The 21849-nt window shown below is 58.3% G+C and overlaps 1 protein-coding gene across 1 annotated transcript in view; it reads right to left on the bottom strand.

Moving 5' to 3' along the window:
• Window positions 1–18669, bottom strand: part of ITPR3 (inositol 1,4,5-trisphosphate receptor type 3) — a 40726-nt gene extending 22057 nt beyond the window's left edge. The window contains exons 1-14 of the mRNA XM_059487854.1: window positions 18361–18669; window positions 12775–12845; window positions 8206–8327; window positions 5562–5648; window positions 4848–5006; window positions 4651–4749; window positions 4484–4567; window positions 3298–3444; window positions 3117–3212; window positions 2049–2099; window positions 1458–1600; window positions 1247–1346; window positions 801–961; window positions 33–174 (exon numbers count right to left, since the gene is read on the bottom strand). Coding sequence (XP_059343837.1) covers window positions 33–174; window positions 801–961; window positions 1247–1346; window positions 1458–1600; window positions 2049–2099; window positions 3117–3212; window positions 3298–3444; window positions 4484–4567; window positions 4651–4749; window positions 4848–5006; window positions 5562–5648; window positions 8206–8327; window positions 12775–12845; window positions 18361–18449 — 1551 coding nt within the window. The 5' untranslated portion in view covers window positions 18450–18669. The remainder of the gene's footprint in view (window positions 1–32; window positions 175–800; window positions 962–1246; window positions 1347–1457; window positions 1601–2048; window positions 2100–3116; window positions 3213–3297; window positions 3445–4483; window positions 4568–4650; window positions 4750–4847; window positions 5007–5561; window positions 5649–8205; window positions 8328–12774; window positions 12846–18360) is intronic.
• Window positions 18670–21849: the final 3180 nt, after the last annotated feature.

Below are 21849 nucleotides of genomic sequence, written 5' to 3' on the forward strand. Positions count from 1 at the left end.
TTCCTGGGGTGCAGGGCCCCAGGGCCACCCACCTGCTTCAGGATGTTCTGCTCCCTCATCAGCTTCTGCCGCTCCCGGTTGGGCTTGGTCACCACGATGTCCAGCACGTTCTGGCCATTGTTGGGGACATCACTGACAAAAAACACCAGGTCCTCCAGCAGCTGGATCACAAACCTGCAAAGGGACATGGGGTGAGTGGGCTGGGGCTGCTCACCTGCCCAGACTCAGGTCTCTGCAGTGATGCTGGTGGGTTTTGGGGACCAAAGAGCCTCAGAAACCTGCCAGGGGAGCTGCTGGCTGATCCTGCACTCCCTGATGGAGGAGTGGCTGGATCTGCAGCCTCTGTGGTTCCTATACGTGCCAGGGTGAATGTCTGGGGGGCTTTGCTTGTGGTTTACACCAGGGATTATGCATTTAACACCTCTTCCCCTGTGGTCACCCCCGTGGGCCAGGCTGGCAGGGCGGGAGCCGCTCACTCTGTCCCACAGGGATCTGATCTGTGTTTGCTCAGGAAGCACCAGGAACCCACCCACCTAAAAATAATACAGTGACTAAGGCAGCTGCCCCTATCGTGGGCCCATCTCCCAGCCCCTCGGATATTTTTCTAGGATATTTTTCTGGGATATTTTTCTAGGAGGGGCCAGAGCAGGGCTGTGCCGTTATCTGGTTTCCTCGCCAGGCTTCTGAGTTGGGGTTGTGGGCAGGGAAGCAAGGGCAGTGCTGGCACCAGCACCAGGCAGGGGCCTCATCCTGCTGGGGAGCCCTTGGAGAAGCCGAGCATGGCCCCATCTCCCTTTTACCTCCTGTCGTTCTGGCTGAGGAAACCCTCATTCATCTTCTCCACCACGTTGGCCAGCATTGAGCTGGCGTCGTTGGCAAAGTCCAGGTCCCTGATCTCGGACACAGGCACGGAGACGATGGCAAAAGCTTCTTTGTCCTCTTTGGTGGGGCACGTGCCCAGCTGGGAAGCAACAGAGAAGCAGCATCACACAGACAGGGCCATGCCAGGTGTGTCCCCACCATCTGCCACCACCCCTGCTGACAACAGTGACCCAGTTGTCCCCATCAGAGGGGCTGGGGTGGGCTCTGGGTGACTGGGGTGGGCTCCAGGCTGGTGTCCACCCAACCCTTTGGATCACCCAGGGTGTTTCACTCCCTGGGTGCTGGGAGGGAAGGAGCAGCCTAAGAGCTCTTGGGGAACAGGGAACAAGCCCAGGGAGGGAGGGAGGAGGCAGCAGGGCTGTACCATGAGGCGGATGGGCCTCTCCTCATCGATGTCGATGGGCACGTTGGTGCTCTGGATCCAGGTGTTGGTGCACAGGTGGCGCAGCCTCACGTAGGAGTTCCTGCCAACAGCACAGTGTCCTGCTGAGTGTCCTGCCAAGTGACCCCCATGGGGACACGACAGCACTGCCCTTCCCCAGCACTCAGCCTCCTCCCTGACCCCTCTGCTGTACCGTGGGACGAAGGAATCCGTTTTCTGCAGCGTGGTGGGGTCCAGCTCGAAGAGGGAGGCGATGTCGTTGCCGTGGGGCACGGCCACCAGCCTGTACTTGATCTTCTCCCCGGTGTTCCTGCGGCTGGCACGGCTGCTGCCCCCCTGCACGGTGGGGAGGGGGTCTCTGAGCCCGGCTCGGGGGTCCCCTGTGCCCAGGGCATCGGGGGGATGCAGCAGAAGCTTTGCTGGGGCTGAGCCTCGCATGAGTGGAGCACAAGCAGCGTGATGCACCTGAGCTATGAGGCCCCCCTGATCCAAACATCACCAACAGCACAGAAAAACCCCCCTGAACATCCAGCTCTCTCATCCACCAAGCATCTCCCTGTGGCCTGGGGAGCCAACATGCACTGGGACCCCGCCGAGAGGTTTTGGCAGGGCCCTCTCATGGTGGGACACTGCTCTAAGTGCAGGCAGGGATGCTGGGCTGGCACAGAGGGACAAACTCGGCTGTAATCCCCTCAGGGGGCTCTGTTTTGGGGCATTTCCCTGCTTTCAGGCCCTGGCTGAGAGCTGGCGTGGTTGGGGCAGCGGCAGCAGCAGTTCTGCTCACCGTGGGCGCTGCTTTGGGCTCAGCCACGTCTCCTTTATAACTTGGGTTTTCCTGGAAAGTTAAAGAGGGAGATGAAAAGCGGCTGTCAGTCCTCCTGCTCGGTCCCTCCAAACCCCTGGGGACGGTGTGTGATCCCTGCTCCTGCCTTCCCTGAACACAGCACGGAGAGCAAACCTGCCCAGGTGGGGCTGGAGGATGTGACCTGTGCCCAGTGCACAGTGTCCCAGCCCTGGGAGGAGCATGGGGGAGCCCAGGGGAGCAGACTTGGGCTCTGTGTGGCAGCAAGAACTCCCTGGAGGCTCCAGGCTGAGCTCCCAGTGAGCAGCACCAGCCCAGGATGGGCTCAGCTTGAGACCTTATTTTGTCTTCAAGTGTTAACAGAGTGTCTTTGGGTTTGAAGCACCCATTTCAGAGCACCAGTGTTTGCTGGTTTCCATCCCACAGTGATGGAAGGGTCCTGGGGGCTGCCCTTGGGTGTCTTCTCCAGCTGGGGAGCATCCCCAGGAGGTCCCTGCTGCCCTGGCAGCAGAGCACAGCCCGCGGTGCTGGCAGTGCCAGACACACCCTGGTATCCAAGTGCAGCAATTCCTCTGTGCCTCTCTCAGGAGGCTTTGAGCTGGCCTTAAAAGGGAGCAGAAAAACCTGGCAGATGGCACTTCCAGAGTCAGATTTTGCCCCCATCCTCTGCCAGGAGAGGACAGCAGGATGAGTCACGTCCCACTTCCAAGCACCAGGCTGTGCCAGTCGGTCCCTTGGCATGGGGTGAGCACAGAAACGCCCCAGCCACCCCCTCCTGTCCCTCTGGGCCAGAAAAGGAGCCAAACTCAGCCATCTGAGCGAGTGAACCCCTCCACTGGGGGATTTTGGGGGGGAAATTTGGTCCTAAACCAGGTAAATGATGATGGTGGTCAGGAGTCAAGCAAGGAGGAGCCACAGGAGCTCCCAGAGCAAACTGGAGAGGATCAGAGGAAATGCTGGGCATCCCTCCCTGCCCGAGGTGGGCGCTGCCTTTGCAAGGGGTGCCCCAGCCCCAGGGCACGTTCCTGCAGCCCTCTGCCACCCCCTTACCTCTGCTGCCAGGTAGTTGCCCGTGGCGAGGTGCTTGAAGCGGTACAAGCCGTTCCAGTGCCCGGCTCCCCCTCGGCACGGGTCGTGGTGAACCACCTGGGAGAGGCAGGGGAGAGCTCAGCCACAGCTTGGGACAGCCTGGGACAGCTCCAATGACCTCCTCCACGCCCTCCCTGCTCACCTCCACCTCCCACAGGGCGTTGGAGCTGGTGGCTGAGGTGGCAGACTGGCGCAGCGTGGTGCGGAGGAACACGTGCAGCTTGCCCTTGTACTCGTCACAGGTGAGGAACTTCTCCTGCTCGGCGTGGAACAGCCTCACCACGTCCCCCTGCAGCAGGACACAGGGGTGAGGGTCAGGGGCAAACAATCCTGGAGTCTTTCAGGTTGGAAAAGACTCCAAGATCATTAAATTCAATCTTTCACCACCATGCCCACTAAAACCATATCCTGAAGTGTTTGTCTGCTCATTTTGGAACACTCCCAGGGATGGTGACTGTCCTGGAGAGCCTGTTCCCATGTTTAACCACTCAGTCAGTGGAGAAATTTCTCCATGGCTCTCCTGCAATGTGTCTCCTCTTGTGACCCCTCATGCTGCAAAAGGGACAGGATTCCTCCTGGACACAGCTCCCAGCTGGATGGCAGGACTGTGTGACCCTGGGGATCACAGAGCACTGCCACCTCTTCCCATCCAACCTCCTGGAGCTCTGCTAAAACATGCTCCAGGCAGCCCAAAGGCTCCTCTGCTCCCAGGGGACAGGGCACAGGCAGCCTGCATTGCCATCACTCCCATTATCCATGCAGTGACCCTCGGCTTCCACCCCCAGGGATAAATGGATGTGAATCCATCACTTTCCAGCCCTGGAGCAGGCAGAGGCTCAGCTCCCAGACCTGTTTAAGGCATTAACACCCCGGGAAGGAGGATGTGGGAAGCTGGGATAAGCACAGTGCCTGGGGATGAAGGGCTGTAAGATCCCAACAATCCACATCCATCCAGCTGCTTCCTGGAGGACCTCAGCCTCAAACAATAGCCCAGCAGGGAAAGTTCCTTTCCCAGGCAACAGCCACCCTGCTGCACGGCTGAGCAGTTGGAATTGTCCCTGCACAAGAGGCCACTGCTGGCACTGCGTGGGGTTGTCCCCAAAAGCCAATTCACCACCCTGAGGTCGGTAATTTGTGCCCTCAGCTCCCTGCTGCCAGCAGATCCTAAAATATCCCGCTCCGCCTCCCTGTGCTGTTCTCCAGGTGATGAATTCAAGCAGGAATTACAGCCCTCGAGGCAGGAGCTCTTTTGTGCCCTTGTCACAGTGCCAGGTGGCTGCTCACACGTCCTGTCCCCCAGAGCCAAGCAGTCAAACCTCCTTCCTTACCCCCTTCAGCACTTCCTCCATGTGGTCGCAGAACTGCATGAACAGGTTGATTTTCCAGCTGGTGTTACAATTGACCGAGTTCACCTGCAGAGCAAGAGAGCGTGGTCACGACCCCAGGACAAAGGAGAAAAAGGAAAAAAGAAGGAAAAAATCAGCCCCTCCTGTACCTCCTTGCAGCCAGCATTGTCAGCCAGCTCGTAGTTGCTGGCGTGCAGCGGCTGCCCGGCGTTCACGGGGTTCAGGATGACTTTGTCTCCCACGACTACCTGGGGAGCAAAATGGGAGAAGGGCAGCGAGGGTGAGACCTGGGTGTGGAGCCCAGCTCATGGAGCTCCCTTCAGAGACTGCTGGGCCCCAGGCTCACATTGTCCCCGTTGCTCCTGAGCTTCCAGAAGGGCTGGATGAAGAGCCAGGAGCCCTCGTTGCCGGTGGCGTCCAGGGTGACCCGCATGGCGTTCTTCTCCAGCAGCGCCGGCAAACGCTTGTTCACCGTCAGGTACTTGTTGCTCTTCATGTGCAGCAGCTGGAGGAGACAAGGGTGGAGGAGATGAGAAGTGCAGCCCCCAAGGCATGACCAGCCTCTCGCCAGATGTGCTGGATCCATGTTGGATCCATGATGGATCTGTGCTGGATCCATGTTGGATCTGTGCTGGATCCATGATGGATCCATGTTGGATCTGTGCTGGATCCATGATGGATCCATGATGGATCTGTGCTGGATCCATGATGGATCCATGATGGATCTGTGCTGGACCCATGTTTGATCCATGCTGGACCCGTGCTGGAACCCTGTTTGATCCATGTTTGATCCCTGCTGGATCCATGTTTGATCCATGATGGATCCCTGCTGGATCCATGTTTGATCAATGTTTGATCCATGCTGGTTCCATGTTGGATCAATGCTGGATCCATGTTTGATCAATGTTTGAACCATGTTTAATCCATGTTTGATCCCTGCTGGATCCATGTTTGATCCATGTTGGATCAATGCTGGATCCATGTTTAATCCATGTTTGATCCATGCTTGACCCAGGTTTGACCCAGGTTTGATCCCTGCTGGCCCCGTGCTGCCCCGTACCTGGATGACGCTCCCGTACTTCACCACGTCCCCGTGCACCTTCTTGTTCTCCGTCTCGTTCTGCTTCTGCTCCATCTGCGCCGCGTGCTGCTCCGAGAGGAGAAGAGCTGAGGCTGGAGCAGCACCCTCCTCCCTCCCCAGGAGCAAATCCCAGCAGGGTCACACTGGGAAGGAGGGGACGGGACGGGCTGGGATCAGGGTCAGCAGCCTCTGTCCCCCAGGGATGAATTCAACCAGGAATTCCAGCCCAGGGCCATCCAAGAACTCAGCCCAGGGCCAGGGTGTGGCTTTGACCAGCCCTAGGAACCGGCCCTTTAAATTGAGGATTTGAAAACCAGGACAGGGACAAAATGGCACCAGAATTCCCCCAGGACAGCAGGTTTTGGGGTGACACCAAACAAGGGTGCTGGGCTCAGGCTGGGGATGGGGGTCAGACACCCAAAATGGGGGATGTGGGCACTGGGGGCTCCTGGCAGCACCAAAGCCAGGCAGCCAAAGGCAGGGTGCCAGCTGAGTGCCAGCTGTGCCATGCCCAGAGATGGAGCAGGCCTGGACCTGCTGCTGCAGGAGGTGTCCCCAGGAGTGAAGAAGGCTCAGCAGCCCCTCTCCAAAACCACAGAGATTTTCCACTGGCTGGCTCTGGCAGTGGGAGCAGTGATGGGATGTTGACACATGAGGAGTGAGGCAGGAATTTGCTCCCACAGCAAATCTGGGAATGGTGAGGGAGTGCTGACAGCTCCGGCGCCAGGCTGGGCACAGCCCGGGCACCTCCAGCCCAGGGATCCCCAAAACTGAGATGGGAAGATGGGAAACAGAGAGGGATGGAGCTGAGAGAGCCTCTGCCCTTTCCCATCATTCTCTCACCCCTTTCACCTGAGGGCAGAGGAATTAGGAAACATCTGGAATCATTGGGGGGGAGGATGGGGCTGCAGGTCCTGAGTGCCCAAGGAGGTGAAGGTGCCTGGTACCTGTCCCTACAGGGCTCTGAGTGCCACCCAGGATGACTTCTCCCTGCCCACAGAGCTCTGGGTGCCACCTGGAGTCACCATCACTGCCCTGCAGTGGTGGCTGCTGCCAGCAGGAGAACAAACCCTCTCCCAGAAATCCCACACTGATGCTGCTCTTGGAGTTTAACAACAACCCCAGGGAGCAACAGGGCTCTGATGGGAGACCCAGCACCTCAGATATCCTAAATCTCCCTCCAGATCCGAGCCAGCAGCAAGGGGGGCTGGCAGGGGCAGCTCGAGTTCCCAGGGCTGATGTTGCCACACTGTCCCTTGCATGGGGAGGCTCTGTCCCCAAGCCCAGTCAGGAATGCCCACAGAGGACTGGGGGACATCAGCAGAGGGGTTGAAAAGCTCCCCCAGCCTGTCTGAGCTGCTTTGGGTGAAGAAAACAGAGTTCAAACCCACTGGAGCTCAGCAGTGAGGGGCACAAGCTCAGAAAGGCGAGCACAGGCATCACAGGCAGGGCTCCTCCAGTCCAGACCTGGCTGCTCCTGCCTCAGGAGGTCACCCCCGTGGCCTGGGGGATGCTCTCAGGCTGTTTCTCACCTCCCTGATGAGGGCAGTGCCTGCAGAGCTCAGCAGGGCTGGGAAACACCGGGAACAGCAGAAAGGAGCCAGGAAATGGCAGAACCTCTTTAAGACAAGCCCTAAACCAAGGTGCAATCAATCAGGCTCAGAAATGAGCCCCGGGGACCACTCGTGGCCAGGACAGCTGGGACGTTACAAGCCTGGCTAAGGGGGGCAGGAAAATGGGGATTCTGTGGGTTCTGTGTGCCAGGGATGGCTCAGGGCTGGGCACTGCCCCTGCCCTGGCACCTCCAGGGCAGGACACCCTGTCCTGGCACTGCTCAGCCCCTCCTGGCCCAGGCAGAGCCAGGGATGGCGGGGCTGGGGCTGGGCTGGAGGCCCGATGAGATGATTTAGTGAAATCTCTCCCCAGCCTCGCTTTTATGAATCATCGGCGGGGCCTCGCCAGCTGCCTCAGGCCGTTGTGCAATGTTTGATGTGGGCCCTGGCCAAGGCTGGGGGAAGCCAACGGGAGCCTTTCCCTTCCCCAGCCCTTTGGAGCACGTCCTGCAGGCAGGGCTCCCTCCTGCACGGGTGTCCCGGGGTGCTCAGAGGTGCCCTGGGGTGCTCCAGGGTGCCCTGGGTGTGCTGAAATGCTGAAAAGTGCTCTGGGGTGTTGAGGATTGTTCTGGGGTGCTGAGGGGTGCCCTGGGGTGCTGAGAGGTGTCCCAGGATGTTGAAAGGTGCTCTGGGGTGCCCTGGGTGTCCTGAAATGCTGAGAAGTGCTCTGGGGTGTTGAGGATTGTCCTGGGGTGATGAGGAGTGTCCTGAAGTGCTGAGGGGTGCCCTGAGATGGTGAGGAGTGCCCTGGGGTGCCCTGGGATGCTGAAGGGTGTCCTGGAGTGCCCTGGAGTGCCCTGGGGTGCCCCAGGCTGCAGGGCTGTGCTCACAGAGCTCCTGTGCACAAGAAGCATCAGGAAGGTGACACAGCCATGGCTGGGCAGGGGACAAGGGGGAGAACACAGCTGGAAATCCCTTCTCACCCCAAACCAGCATGAGCAGAGGTGTGGATGCCATCACCCAGCCAGCTGGTGGGCACTGCCAGCTCTGGGTTCCTCGCTCCTGCTCACCTGGAGCTTCTGCAGCAGCACCACGTCGGCGATCTTGTCCTTGTCCTGCTTGGTCTGCTTGGCCTTCCAGTACTGCTTCTGGGCAGAGTAGCGGTTCATGGGACACACCTTGAAGAGGCAGTCTGGGAACAGAGCACAGAGCAGAGCCTGGTGAGGCTGCACAGCCACCAGGGCGTCCCCAGCAGGGCCAATGTCCCCGAGGGGCAGGGACACTCCTGGGATGGTCCCCCCATTAGTGAGGAGGGCTGCTGGAGGTCACGTCAGCGTGTGCTGGCTGCTGGGTCAGCTCTAAATCAGGATAAATAATGAGTCCAGCAATGACTGCACTGCTTGGACTCGTGATTAGGAGTGTTCCCATCGGAAATGGCTGTGCTGCTCGGGAAGGAAAGCTTCAGGGGGGAGAAGGAGCTCTGATGGAGCCCAGCTGCACCAAAGGAGGAGAGGATCCTGGTGGGAAGGATCCAGGAGGGAGGCTGGGACACCATCAACCACCTCCAGGTCCCTTGGCTCATTTCAAAGCCAGCCTTATCAACACCTACCCTAAAGAACATGGCATTGAGTTGGGGTACCATGTCCCCTACCATGCACCAGCTGCAAACAAAGCAGAGAAGTACAACAGAGTGTTAAAAACCACACTGAAAGCATTAAGTGAGAAATCTTTCAAAAACTGAGAGCAGCATCTGGCAAAAGACACCTGAATAGTTTACACCCAAAGCTCTACTAACCCAGTGGGCCCTGCCCAATCTAAACCTGTCACTGACCAGAACCAAATGAAAGTTTTCCTAAGAATTCTCTGCTTTTAACCCCCTGTGTTCTCAGAAGGGTATCCACATCCTCAATAGCCACACCAAGTGCCAATAATCAAATCTAAGCACCTAATGGTTTAACCACAACATCCCAAAAAACCTCACTTCCTCTCAAACCACACTTTGCCACCCACGGGACACCCTGAGCCTGCAGAAGCTGTGGAAGGAGCCTGGGGTGGCCATCAGGACACAGACATCCATCCTTCCCTGACCTGGATCACCAGCACTGGATGCTGCAAGCACCCACTCCCAAAACCTCGGCGTCAGCAGCTCTATTTCAGGCTCCTGAAGGATGCACAAAAGGCATCCCAAAAACTCCTGCAAAGGCTCCCTGCAGTGCAGATTGCCCCAATTCCCCTGTTTTCCCCCAGGATGGTGGGCGGGAAGTGCAGACATCCAGGGCCAGGAACTGGAGCAGGACAGCAGATGTCTGCAGACAACCTCACATCTCCCAGCCCCCTTCCCGAGCTGGGAGGGCAGGAAGGGCTCTGCAGCCTGAATCGCCCTAATTACGCCTGAAATAGCAGCCCAGAAAGTTCAGACACAGAAAAGAAAATTTAAAAAAATAAAAACACATAAATTATAAATTCATATACAATAAAAACATATAAATTATAAATTTATATATTATAAAAACCATATAAATTATTTTTAAAAATTAAAAATAAAATAAATTTTTTTCAGACACAAAAAAGAAAATAAAAAACATATAAATTATAATTTTTCTATTAAAACATATAAATTATATAAAATATATTATAAGAACATATAAATTATTAAAAAATAAATTAAAAAAGTTTCAGAAACAAAAAAGAAAATTAAAAAAATAAAAAACATATAAATTATAAATCTATATATTATAGAAACATGTAAATTATATAAATTATATAAAACATATATTATAAAACACATATAAATTATTTTAAAAAATTTCAGACACAAAAAAAGGAAAATTTTAAAAAATAAAAAAACAAAAGACAAAAAAACCAAAGTCCCTTCTCTGGCTGGCGGCGGGCCCGGGTGAGTGTTTATTTACCTGGGAGTGCCGCTCTCACCGGCTGGGGCAGGGCCAGGTTTCACATCTCCTTTGCCAGCCCCGTTTGCAACGCAGCCAGAGCAGCCCCCAGGGCTGGGGCAGCGACCCTGAGCCCCCCCGAGCACCTGCACGGGGCTCCGTTAATGGCTAATTAATGGGTCATTAATGGGTCATTAATGGGTCATTAATGGGAGCTGCACTGGAAGGTGCTGGTGGGAAGGAGAAGCTAAGGGGAAGTAAAAAAACCCCAGCACAGCGACTCTGAAATGGCTGCAAATCCAAATCCTGGCTCTGAGCGTGGCTTTGTAAGGAGGGAAACTGAGGCACGGCGGGGGTTGTGTGTGTGGAAAAGCTCCAGCACAGCTCGTGTTGGGAGCAGGAGGTTTTGGTACCTGGGTAAAGCACGGCCAGAGTTCTGAGAATGGATTGGGGTGGGAAGGAGGGGAGGAGAAGGGAGATCCTGCAGCAGCAGTGCCCAGAGTGGGCAGCTCGGAGGGGGACGTGCGGCTGGAGCCAGAGTGGCTTTGGGGGCAAAACTTCAACCCAGAGTGGCTTTGGGGGCAAAATCTCCATCCAGAGTGGTTTTGGGGGCAAAACTTCCATCCAGAGAGACCTGAGGGGCAAAATCTCCATCCAGAGTGGTTTTGGGGGCAAAACTTCCATCCAGAGTGGCTTTGGGGGCAAAACTTCTACCCAGAGTGGCTTTGGGGGCAAAACTTCCATCCAGAGAGACCTGGGGGGCAAAATCTCCATCCAAAGTGGTTTTGGGGGCAAAACTTCCATCCAGAGAGGGCTGGGGGGCAAAACTTCCCATTCTGAGTGGCTCTGGGGGCAAAACTTTCATCCAGAGAGGGCTAGGAGACAAAACCTCCCATCCAGAGTGGCTTTGGGGGCAAAACTTCCATCCAGAGAGACCTGGGGGGCAAAATCTCCACCCAGAGCGGTTTTGGGGGCAAAACTTCAACCCAGAGAGGCTTTGGGGGCACAACTTCAACCCAGAGAGGGCTGGGGGGCAAAACTTCAACCCAGAGTGACTTTGGGGTACAAAATTTCCATCCAAAGAGGTCTAGAGGACAAAACCTCCTAATCAGAGAAGGCTGGGGGGCAAAACCTCCACCCAGAGTGGCGTTGAGGCCAAAACTTCCATCCACAGAAGCTCTGGAGGCAAAATTTCAATCCACACTGGCTTTGGGGGCAAAACTTCAACCCAGAGTGGTTTTGGGGGCAAAACTTCCTAATCAGAGAGACCTGAGGGCAAAACTTGAACCCAGAGAGGCTTTGGGGGCAAAACCTGCCATCCAGAAAGGTCTGGAGGGCGAAACCTCCCATCAGAGAAGGCTGTAGGGCAAAATGTCAACCCAGAGTGGCTTTGGGGCAAAACTTCCACCCAGAGAGACCTGGAGGGCAAACCTTCAACCCAGAGTGACTTTGGGGGCACAACTTCAACTCAGAGAGACCTGGGGGGCAAAACCTCCAGGTGACTCCCTTGGGGAACCAGGGAGAGCAGTGGCACAGCTGAAGGTCCCGCTGTCCCCTGGCCTGGCAGGGTGGAAGCTTTTCCTGCCGCGCCTGAGATGGGCTGGGAAGAACCTCTGTGGAGGGAGGGAGGAGAAACCGCAAGAAACAAAAAAAAGCAAAAAAAAGCAAATAGCTGAGAGGTGTGGAGCCGGGCAGGAACAGCTCCCAGGTGGGTTCTGGCATTTCCAAAGAACCTTTTGGGAGCTGAGCTCGGCTGTTTTCCCAGCGGGAAGCTCCGGCACGACCCGTGTGAGCTGCAGGATAGGGCAGGGTCCGGCCACAGGATGTGAGGACGAAAATCTCCCGCAGCCTCGGGGCCGGGAGCAGCCCCAGCCCTTGTTTCCACCTCGCTGCAGGCGATGGCTATCGAGCAGGGAGAGCTCTACCTTTCCGGCCATTAAAACAAACAGCTGGATATCCTGATAGGGAGCGCAAAAAAGCAGGGCTGAGCCCAAAAACCTGCGCCTGGAAAAGAGATAGGGAACCACAGGCACGGCCAGGGAAGGGGATGGGGTGGCTGCTGAGCATCCAGCCCCAGGGTGGGATATGGGGATGGAGGTGCTGGGGGATGCTGGAGGTGCTGGATGGGTTGTTAATTAGATTAATGAATGAATTAATGGTAATGACTCCTGTGGAGAGGCAGATGCTTGGTGGGATCCTGAGAGAGTGGAAGAATTGATGTCTTGGGATGTGTTGGGGGAAAGGAGGGTGGTCAGGGGTTGGGTGCTGTTAAAGCCGCTCTGAGAAAAAGGTGGAGGCACAAGGCAGAGTGGGGAACTGATATTTAAAAAGTCTTATTGAAAAGAAGACATAAAATGACAACAGGGGGATGAGAGGAGCAGCTGCCCTAAACCAACACCCCAGTCACAGGTTTGGGGACTTTTCCCATCTCTCTCCTCCCTGGCTGTGTGATCCAGGCACTCAAATCCTGCCAGGATAGGGCCCTTGCCTGAGTGTGGAGCACCCTGAGCACTTGGGGCAGTCAGCACCTCCCAGGTGGGTGCAGCACAGGGCAGAGCTGTGCCCCCATCCCATCCCACCCCATCCCATGGATCCCATCCCATCCCATCCCACCCCATCCCATCCCATCCCATCCCATCCCATCCCATCCCATCCCATCCCACCCCATCCCATCCCATCCCAGGTGGTTGCTCAATGCCAGGACAGGCCCCAGAGCTGCTCCCAGAGCTGGAGCTGTCCCAGCCTCACCTCTGAATTTCTTGGGGGGGTTGTCCAGGTCTCCAGCTGCCGGCTCCACCACGCACCGATCGTCCACCAGCCTGAGGGGGACAAACAGCAGGAGTAGGGTCAGCAACAGCAGGGCTGAGGGTGCACAGTTGTTGTCATGGCCCAGAGTGACAAATCCAAAGCTTCATCTCCTGTTTCCCACCCATAAATATTCCTCAGGAGCAGAATCCCCCTTCCCTCAGTTCCCACTGCTTCCCTGGGTGTTTTCCATGCCCCGTCTTAGGCTGGCACAGCACTGAGGGACCAGGGGAGGTTTGTGGCAATCACTGCAGCTCCTTTGCAGGGTGATCAGTGCCAGAGGGGACCCTGCCCTGCCCAGCTCTCCCTGCTGCACACACAGCTCTGTTATTGCACTTTTAATCCAGCAAAACCAGGAGGAGTTCAGCTCCATTCACCAGCACTCCTTCCCTGGCTGGGAACTCTTCCCACAGGGGTGGCAGGGGCCCCCCAAAACCAGTTATTAATTATTATCTTCCCACAGGGACACAGAGGGTGCAGGTGCTGTGCATGGGGGTGGCAGGGCCCCCCAAACCCAGTTATTAATTATTATCTGATCAGAGCTGCAGGCTCTGCCCATCAGATCAAGGCTCTGTGTCTCCTCCCTGCCCACCTCTGCTTTCCCAGCATTGAGCAAAATCCCTCAGGCTTGGCTTTGGGTGCTGGGGGCTGATTGTGGGGTGGGTGGGATAGGATTGGCCTTTGGGTGCTGGGGGCTGATTGTGGGGTGCATAGGACACGCATGGCTTTGGGTGCTGGGGGCTGATTTTGGGGTGGGTGGCACAGGCTTGGCTTTGGGTGCTGGGGGCTGATTTTGGGGTGGGTGGCACAGGCTCAGCCTTGGGGGCTGGGGGCTGATTTTGGGGTGGGTGGCACAGGCTTGGCCTTGGGTGTTGATTTTGGGGTGGGTAGGACAGACTTGGCTTTGGGTGCTGGGGGCTGATTTTGGGACGTTGCTTTTCAGAGTTAGGGAGAACAGCAAAGCAGAGCCTGGCAGGCAGGGGGATCAGAGGGGGGAGCATCCCCCGAGGGGCTCCCTGTGCTGGGAGGGAACTGGGAGCTCCAGCAGGACAGGCTGTACCCGCTCAGCCGCTTTCCCCAGCCCTGGGAAGCCACAGAAACAGGAGGAACTCTGCTCCTGCCCAGCAGAGAGAGAGAGAAGCATGTCCCCATCCTCGGGAGGATGTGAGAGTGGCCAGCAGAGCACCACCATGGTGGGACAGGAGGGCAGCGACAGCCTGGAGCAGCAAGGGGAGCCTGCACTGTCCCTGCTGTCCCCAAGGGATTCTCGGTGTCCCCCAAACAACCCGAAAATGCTGGAGATGGCTCTGCAAAGGGATAAAACAGGAGCAGACCCATCCCAGCCACAGCTCCAGCCTCCTTCCCTCAGCCCAGCCGCTCTCTGGAGGAGGGGAGAATTCCTTTGGCTCGGCACGGAGGAATTTGGCCTCGGTGCTGATGGATGGGGACCCCGGGGACCCCGGGGCTGCCGTGGCCTTGTGAGGAGGCGTGGGCTGGCACCGGGCTCTGACACCCCTGTGCTGCTTTCTGTGCCTCACGTTTCACAGAAAGGGAGAAAAGCAATTTGCCTGGTGGCAGCAGAAGCTTCAAAACCATGAGCAAAGACCTGGGAGGTTGGAAAAACCCCAAACCCATGAGCTGTGGGCAGACAGGGCATTGCAAACAGGGGGTTTGGGGCTCTCCGAACACCTTTTCCTTGGGTCAGGACAGCAGGGAAGTAACCAGGGACATTCCCAGATTGTTGCAGCACCTTGGGAGGGCAGGGAAAGAGGGAAAGAGGAAAAACCAGAGCAGCTGCAGCAGCACAGGGGACATGCAAAGCCCCAGCCCAGCCCTGGTGTCACTCAGGGGCAGTTTTGGTTTCTGTTCTGTTCTTTTGAGGGGATCCAGGGCAGAACAAACCCTTGGGATGAGCCTGGGAGCAAAAACCAGCAAGGACTGAGGACACCAATCCATGAGTGGGGGATCAGGGAGTGAAACCCTGGCCCTCAGGCAGAAAGGCTCCATTGGAAAGATTCATCTGGGCATTTAAACCCGCAAATCCTCCACTCTTATTGCTGGGGGTCCCTGAGGAAAGGCCTGAGCTGCCGGGTTTGTTTTCAGCACTGAAGAAAAGAGCACAGGAGCCTCTCCTCTCCCTCCACTCCACCGGGCAGGATTACAGACAGTGAGTGACCTGCCAGCCTGGAAATCTTAATTAGTTAACGATCTCAAGGCACTTCCAGCATCTTTAATCCCAGGATTACACGCTCGGCAGGAACAAGAAGTGTTCTTTTTATTAAACTGATACTCTGGGCGAACATTCCTCAGCTAAAAATCTGCTGAAAATAATGAAAAAAAAAAAAAAAAAAAAAAAGGATTCTGACAGAGTGGACATGAGTCACCTGGGAGGCTGCTGGGGCCGGGACAACAACCGGCATTCCCGCGGTGGGATGGGCCAGGGAAGCTCCCCAAAGGGCACCTTTTAATGGGAAAGCGGTGTCTGAGCAGCGGGAGGAGGATCCCGAGCGAGGCAGGAGGCGGGATGCGCCCATGGAAGGTCATTTTGCCATTCCAAATTCCCCTCCGGGAGCAGAAAGGGAGGGATGCAGCCCTGATGAGCCCCTCAAGGCACGGGTGAGCATCTGGCCGGCTCTTTCTTAGCCCCAGAGGGGTTCCCTGGTGCTTCCAAACCCCGAGCACAAAGCGATTCCCTGGCCCTGGGATGGTGCATTTGGCCCCGCGCGAGACAGAACCTTCCCCGAGGGCAGGGGAGAAGGAGCTCATCCAAAATCCGGGGCAACGGGACCCTCCTGACCCCTCCCCGGGGTCAGTGCACAGCTGGAGCCCCCTGGGCTGGGCAGAAACCATCCGCAGATGTGGCACAGAGGATGCCAAGGGGCACATCAGGGTACGGGGAATTCTTCTCTGAGAAACCCCAACAGAGCCAGGAGAGCCCCAATAGAAAGCCCAGCAAACCCTGAGGTGAGGAAGAGGAGGAAGAGGAGGGTCATGAGAGCTCCTTGTTGGCTGTAGAGCCGGGTCAGCCCCTCGGGGAGGGAGGAGAGAGCAAAGTGAGCGGGGCAGCCACAAAAATGCAGCTTTTTGGTGCTGTCCCGGTGCCAGGAGGGCTCGGCTTCCTCCTCCTCCTCCTCCCTCCGGCAGGGACGGGATCATCCTGACCCGGCAGAGCTGGAGTTACCCTTTAACCAAGTGCATCTCCACCCTGAAATCCACCTGCAAGCACAGGTACAGGTGTGATTTCACCTGAAACAGCTGCCTGGCACCCAGCTGGGTTTGTCACCCACCCTTCCCCTCTGCCAGCGCCCGTTCTGAGCCCCTGAAGGGTTCCAGGAGCCCCTGGCAGGGATGGGGCAGCACAAAATCCTCCTGAGCAAATCCCTCACCCCCAAAAGCTCTTCTGGCCACTCCAATCTGCCCATCCCGTGGCCCCAGCCCCACAAGGGTCACTGTGAGCAGCTCTGAGCCTGGTTCTGCCTTCCCAGGGCTCTGCTTTGGGCTGACCCGAGCGTTTGGGCTGGTTTGGGTATCTTGGCGTTCCCCAAGCCCAGCCTGAGCTGGCCTGGGATGTTTTTCCTGCTCACAAGCAAGGAGAGGGTGAAAGGGACAAACACCTTTTCCTTGGGTGACAGCAGGGAAGTGGTCAGGGACATTCCCAGATTGTTGCAGAGCCTTGGGAGGACAGGGAAAGAGGGAAAGAGGAAAAAGGGAGGGTTTGTGTCTGACAGAGAGATTTGGGGAGCAGAGGAGCCTCAGGCGGGGCTGCAGGGCTCCCCTGACCTCCACCTCACACCCCGGAGACCCCACAGGGATGTGACAGCAGCCACCCTGAATGTGACATTGGCGATCAACACCTGGGGACACTCCTGGGGTCACCCCATAAAGAGAGGATCCCGCTGCAGAGCCGGAGCCCAGAGGCAGCCCCTCCACAAGGAAGGATGGCAGGAAGGCTTCCGCAGGGGCAGGGCGGCCGCGTGGGCTGGCAGAGCTGTTTGCCTTGCAAATGAGCTCAGGAAGGTCCCGGTGGCAGGAGGAGCACGCCGGGTGAGTCACCTGGTCCCTTATCGCGGGAGTGATTTAAGGTGCGGTTGGGTCTCCCATGTCGCAGGGCACCAGGGAAAACAATTTCGGGAGGGAGGAGGGAAAGAACCGAGCCTGGGAAAGTGGGGCTGCCCAGCAGAGGTGTGCTGGGACACAGAGAAGAGGCTCCCCAAGCAAGCCCTGCTGCTCAGCTGCTTCTGGGGAAGTCTGGAGAAACACCTGGCAGAAAGGGGGATGCGAGGGCCAGAGCTGCAAAGGGATCAGAGCTCTCAAAAATGAGCCAATAATTCTAATTGAGCGACTGGGACGTGTTTGGGGACAACGACCAGCGCTGGTCCCTGCAGAGCCTCCTGCAGACCCATTTCCAAGGGGCTGGAGGAGTGCTCAGCATCCCCTGCTCTCCAAGGAGAGCTCTCCAAAACCCCCCTGGGGATGCAGGAAGGGCTGGCACAGACAGGCTGCGCCTGCAGGACCTGCTGCCCGGCACTGTGCCTGCACACACGGCGGGTCTGGGCGCTTCTGCCCCCATTTCTGGGCAGCCAGGTGCAGGGAGCCCCGGTGGGCAGCAGCCCAGTGCCACACGTGCCCGGTGGTGGCTGAGGGAAGGCGTGTGGGCGCAGGTATGTGCAGCTCAGGCATGTGGGAGCAAGTGCATTCACTGCAGATTATAGAGCCGGGCAGCTCCTGCCCCAGGAATCCCATCCAAGTCAGCATTCCTGCCTGAGCTCAGCCTCTCCTACACGCAGCAGCGTGGGGCAGGAGCTGGCACGGCCCCACATCCCCCCTGCCCGGGGCTGCGGGCACCTTTGGGCTCCTGAACGAGCCTAAGGAAGAACCCAGCCGTGCCCCAGGGTGGCCCTCCTGTCACCCACCGTGTCCGGGGGGAGCAGGGGGGCATCGCTGGCCTGGCTGTGCCCAGGAGTGACACGGGACAGGTCCCCAGGTTGGGCAGAGATCCCCGGCCCGTCCTGCCACGTCCCGGGAGCTGCCTCAGCCAGGGGCTGGCACTGCCCTGTCCCCCAGCCCGGGGCTGGCACTGCCCCGTCCCCCAGCCCCGCTTGGTGCCCCTGCAGCGAATCCCGCTGACCACCGGCTGTGTGCGACACTGAGGGAGGAAAAACGTGCCTGGGACACCGGCAGCCTCCGGCCACACCGGGCAGGGCTGGGAGCACAGAATGACCCCAGAGGGTCCCCGGCTGGCCCAGCTGTCACCCTCACTTGTCCCCATCCTCAGCCCACCGACCCCGCGCTGCTCAAACCCATCTGATCCCGCAGCCCTGAATGGGGTGAAGCAGCTTCTGGCCAGGGAAAGGGGGCTCAGGGTCCCTGCAGGGTCACATCGTGCCCCTGCCAGCCCGGGGACAGCCTGTCCCCCTGCCCGGCTCCTGTCCCCGTCCCTGCCCGCAGCTTCCCGGCTCCTTCTCCCGCCGCTCCCGTCCCGTCCCTGCCGGAATCCCCTCGGGGCGGCCCCGGGAGTCCCTGGCTCACCCCAAGGTGCTGATGAATCCATTGACGGAGCCCTCGGCGTACAGGGAGACGATGTCCCCGATGTGCAGGAAACTCGACATCTCATTCATGGTTACCGCCGCTTCCTCCCGCAGTCACCTTCCCGGGCCGAAATCCAGCATGGGCCAGCGGAGCCGGGGGGCGTCCCCGCTCCGGGGGTGAGGAGGGGTCTCTGCTCCGCCGGGGGAACGAGCCCAGCCCGGCTCCTGCCGCGGGACGGGAGCGGAGCCGCACGCACAAGTTTTACATGTGCCGGGCAGGAAGGGAGCCGGGCAGGGAGGGAGGAGGAAGACGAGGAGGAGGAGCGGGGGGGGGGCGGGGGATGAAGCTCAGCTAAGTGTCCGCATGGGCTCTGTCCGTCTGTCCGTGCCCCGTCCCGCACAGCTGCGCTACCTGCGGCCAATGCGGCGGGATCAGGAAGTCCCACCGGCAGCAGCGAGCGGGGAGGGGACCCGGGGCCGCCCGGGACGGGGGGGGCACCGGAGGCCCCACCCCCGCACCCGCCTCCCGCCGGGGGGGGCGGCGGCAGCGAGCCCCGGTGCCCGCGGGCAGCCCCGGTTCGGTGCCCCGGTTCGGTTCTGTGACCTCCGAGAGCCCCGGTGCCCGCGGGCAGCCCCGGTTCGGTGCCCCGGTTCGGTTCTGTGACCTCCGAGAGCCCCGGTGCCCGCGGGCAGCCCCGGTTCGGTGCCCCGGTTCGGCTCCGCCACCTCCGAGAGCCCCGGCACGAACCCCGCTCGGGCCGCTCAGAGCCAGCACGGAGCCCCCAGCCCAGCCCGGGGGTCTCTGCCCCGTTTGGGACGGCCCCGGGGGTCGCGGGGAGCCCCCCAGGCACCGACAGCGAGCGGGCACTGCCGCCGCTCCTTCCCCGGCCCCGACCCCTCCTGTGCCGCCCCCGGGGTGCAGCCCCTCCTCAGGTGACACTGCTGGAGCCGCAGGTCCCCATCCCTGTCCTCGTCCCTGTTCCTTCCCTTTCCCCGTCCCTGTCTGTCCCTGTTCCTGTCCCTGTCCCTGCCCCTGTTCCTTTCACTTTCCCCGTCCCGGTCCCTGTACCTCTTTCTTTTCGTGTCCCGGTCCCTGTACCTGTACCTGTCCGCATCCCTGTCCCTGTTCCTTTCCCCGTCCCTGTTCCCCTCCTTGTCCCTTTCCCTTTCCCCGTCCTAGTCCCTGTCCCTGTACCTGTCCCTGTCCCCATCCTTGTCCTGTCCCTGTTCCTTTCCCCGTCCCTGTCCCCATCCCTGTTCCTTTCCCCATCCCTGTTCCTTTCCCCATCCCTGTTCCTTTCCCCATCCCTGTTCCTTTCCCCATCCCTGTTCCTTTCCCTGTCCCTGTTCCTTTCCCCGTCCCTGTTCCTTTCCCCGTCCCTGTTCCTTTCCCCGTCCCCGTCCCCGTCCCCGTCCCGGTCCCGCAGCAGGGAGAGCCCCAGGTGAGCTCCAGGCGGCTCTCGCTGGATTTTTCTGCCATTTTCCTGCCCCTCCTTGCTGTTTTCCCGCAGCCCAGGTGGCTCCTGCCGCTCCCAGCAGGGCCAGCTCGCACCTGCTCTGCCTCCCACCAGCGCTGTCCCCTCCTGTCCCCTCCGCGGTGACATCCCGGCGCTGGGAGCAGCACAGGGCTCGCCCAGCACCCAAAAAGCCACATCCAAATCCTGCATCACCACCAGGGGATGTGAGCAGGGAGGAGAGACCCCCACACCCTCCTCCAGAGCCCACCCTGTCCCTGAATCCTTCAAGGAGCCTTCCCAACACCTCCAGGCTGGGCCAGCTCTCCCAAATTAACACAGGTGGGGAAGGAGCACGTCCTCAGAGCATCTTCTGGACAGCACAAGCGACCCAGTTCTTCACTTTAATTAAAATTTGCCTGCTGTAAAAACAATATCGAGAGAGGGAAAAAGAAAAAAAAAAAAAAAAGCAGCATGATGCTTTTCTCATTTATTTCCCTCCTGTCCTCTTTTCTCACAAACAAACATAGGTTTCGGGAATATAAACCTTGCCCTAAATAGTGATTTTTTTTTAATTCTTTCCACTAGGAAATGGACAGGTCCCCTGGCAGAACAAAGGGAAAAAAATTAGTGCAATTCCTCTGGGGGGGAGATGCGAATTCAGGTCCATCAGGATTAGCTGCGTTTTCAGCACAGGACAAATTTAGAAGCATTTATCTCAGGGCAACAGAGGGGGGAAAGAGAAGATCATGAGAAAAGAAAAAAAAGAACCAACAAAATCTCACTGCTTTTAGAAGCAAATGAAGGTTTCACAACAGGAGCTCAAGGGAAGCCCCAAAGTCCCAAACTTCACACCTGGATCTGAGCACACACATGAGCCTCAGCTCAGTGCCTCAGCTGAGGGGCACTGTGGCTGTGCCACACCAGTGCCACCAGCCTCACCAGGCATGGCTGGGCAAGAAAAACCTTCTGTAAGTGCAAAAATCCCGTGGAATTACTCAAACAGACACCTGGCCTGGTTTCTGCCACCCAGGAGGACTGGGAATAGCAGGACAGAGCCTCCATCCCACCCATGGCATCACCGGGTGCTGCCAGTGCCCAGCCAGCTGAGGAACCCAAAATATTCCAGGGGTGCCGCCGTGCCCACTTTGAACCCTGGGAATGGTGACACAACATCATCAAATCATCCCTGGATGGAGCTGGGATGGATGAAACCCTCCTCATCCTCCAGCTCTGGGACAGCCCTGTCCTTGTGGGGGACACAAAGAGGGACCCCCAGCACCCCAAATTGACACAAACAGAGACCCCCAGCACCCAGGAATTGGTGACAGCTCTGTCCTTGTGGGGGCACAAAAAGAGACCCCCACACCATGGGAATGGTGATAGCTCTGTCCTTGTGGGGGCACAAACAGGGACCCCCAGCACCCCAGACTGGTGACAGCTCTGCCCTTGTGAGAGGCACAAACAGGGACCCCCAAAGCCCTTGGAATGGTGATAGCTTTGTCCTTGTGGAGGGCACAAACAGGGACCCCCAGGAGGCCCCCGAGGTTTGTCCCCACATGAGCAGCAGCACGGGCAGGTGGCTTCAAGGAAAAAGAAATGAATTTTCCCTGGGGCTCAGTGGATCTCAGGTGCCCTCAGCATGGCTGTGCCCACACTGAGCCATCCCCCTGCCCACCCTGGGTGTCCCCGCTCTGCACAGGGTCCCTCGATGGTCCCAGCCTGCAGGGACACTCCGTGCATGGGCTCAGAGCCCGTGGGGAGCTGCAGTGCTCAGGTGAGGGGGAGCCCTGGCCATGGGGATGCTCCTGTGGCCACCTCGCTCTGCCAGCGCTGGCCCAGGCCCCGGGGAGACAGAGCAGTTAAAAATAAGAACATTTCCTTCCTTCACCCCTACTTTAAGCCATGTGATAAATAAAAACTGGGAGTTTCTGCCTCCCGGAGAGGAAGCGGCTGCGAGGAGGCTGCCAGTGAGTCAGGCCAGCAGAAATCATCCCCGTTCCTGAGCACTGCCTCCATCCCATCCCATCCCTGGC

This window comes from Ammospiza nelsoni, chromosome 23 (genome assembly GCF_027579445.1).
Source record: "Ammospiza nelsoni isolate bAmmNel1 chromosome 23, bAmmNel1.pri, whole genome shotgun sequence".
In the NCBI taxonomy this organism is placed as follows: domain Eukaryota; kingdom Metazoa; phylum Chordata; class Aves; order Passeriformes; family Passerellidae; genus Ammospiza; species Ammospiza nelsoni.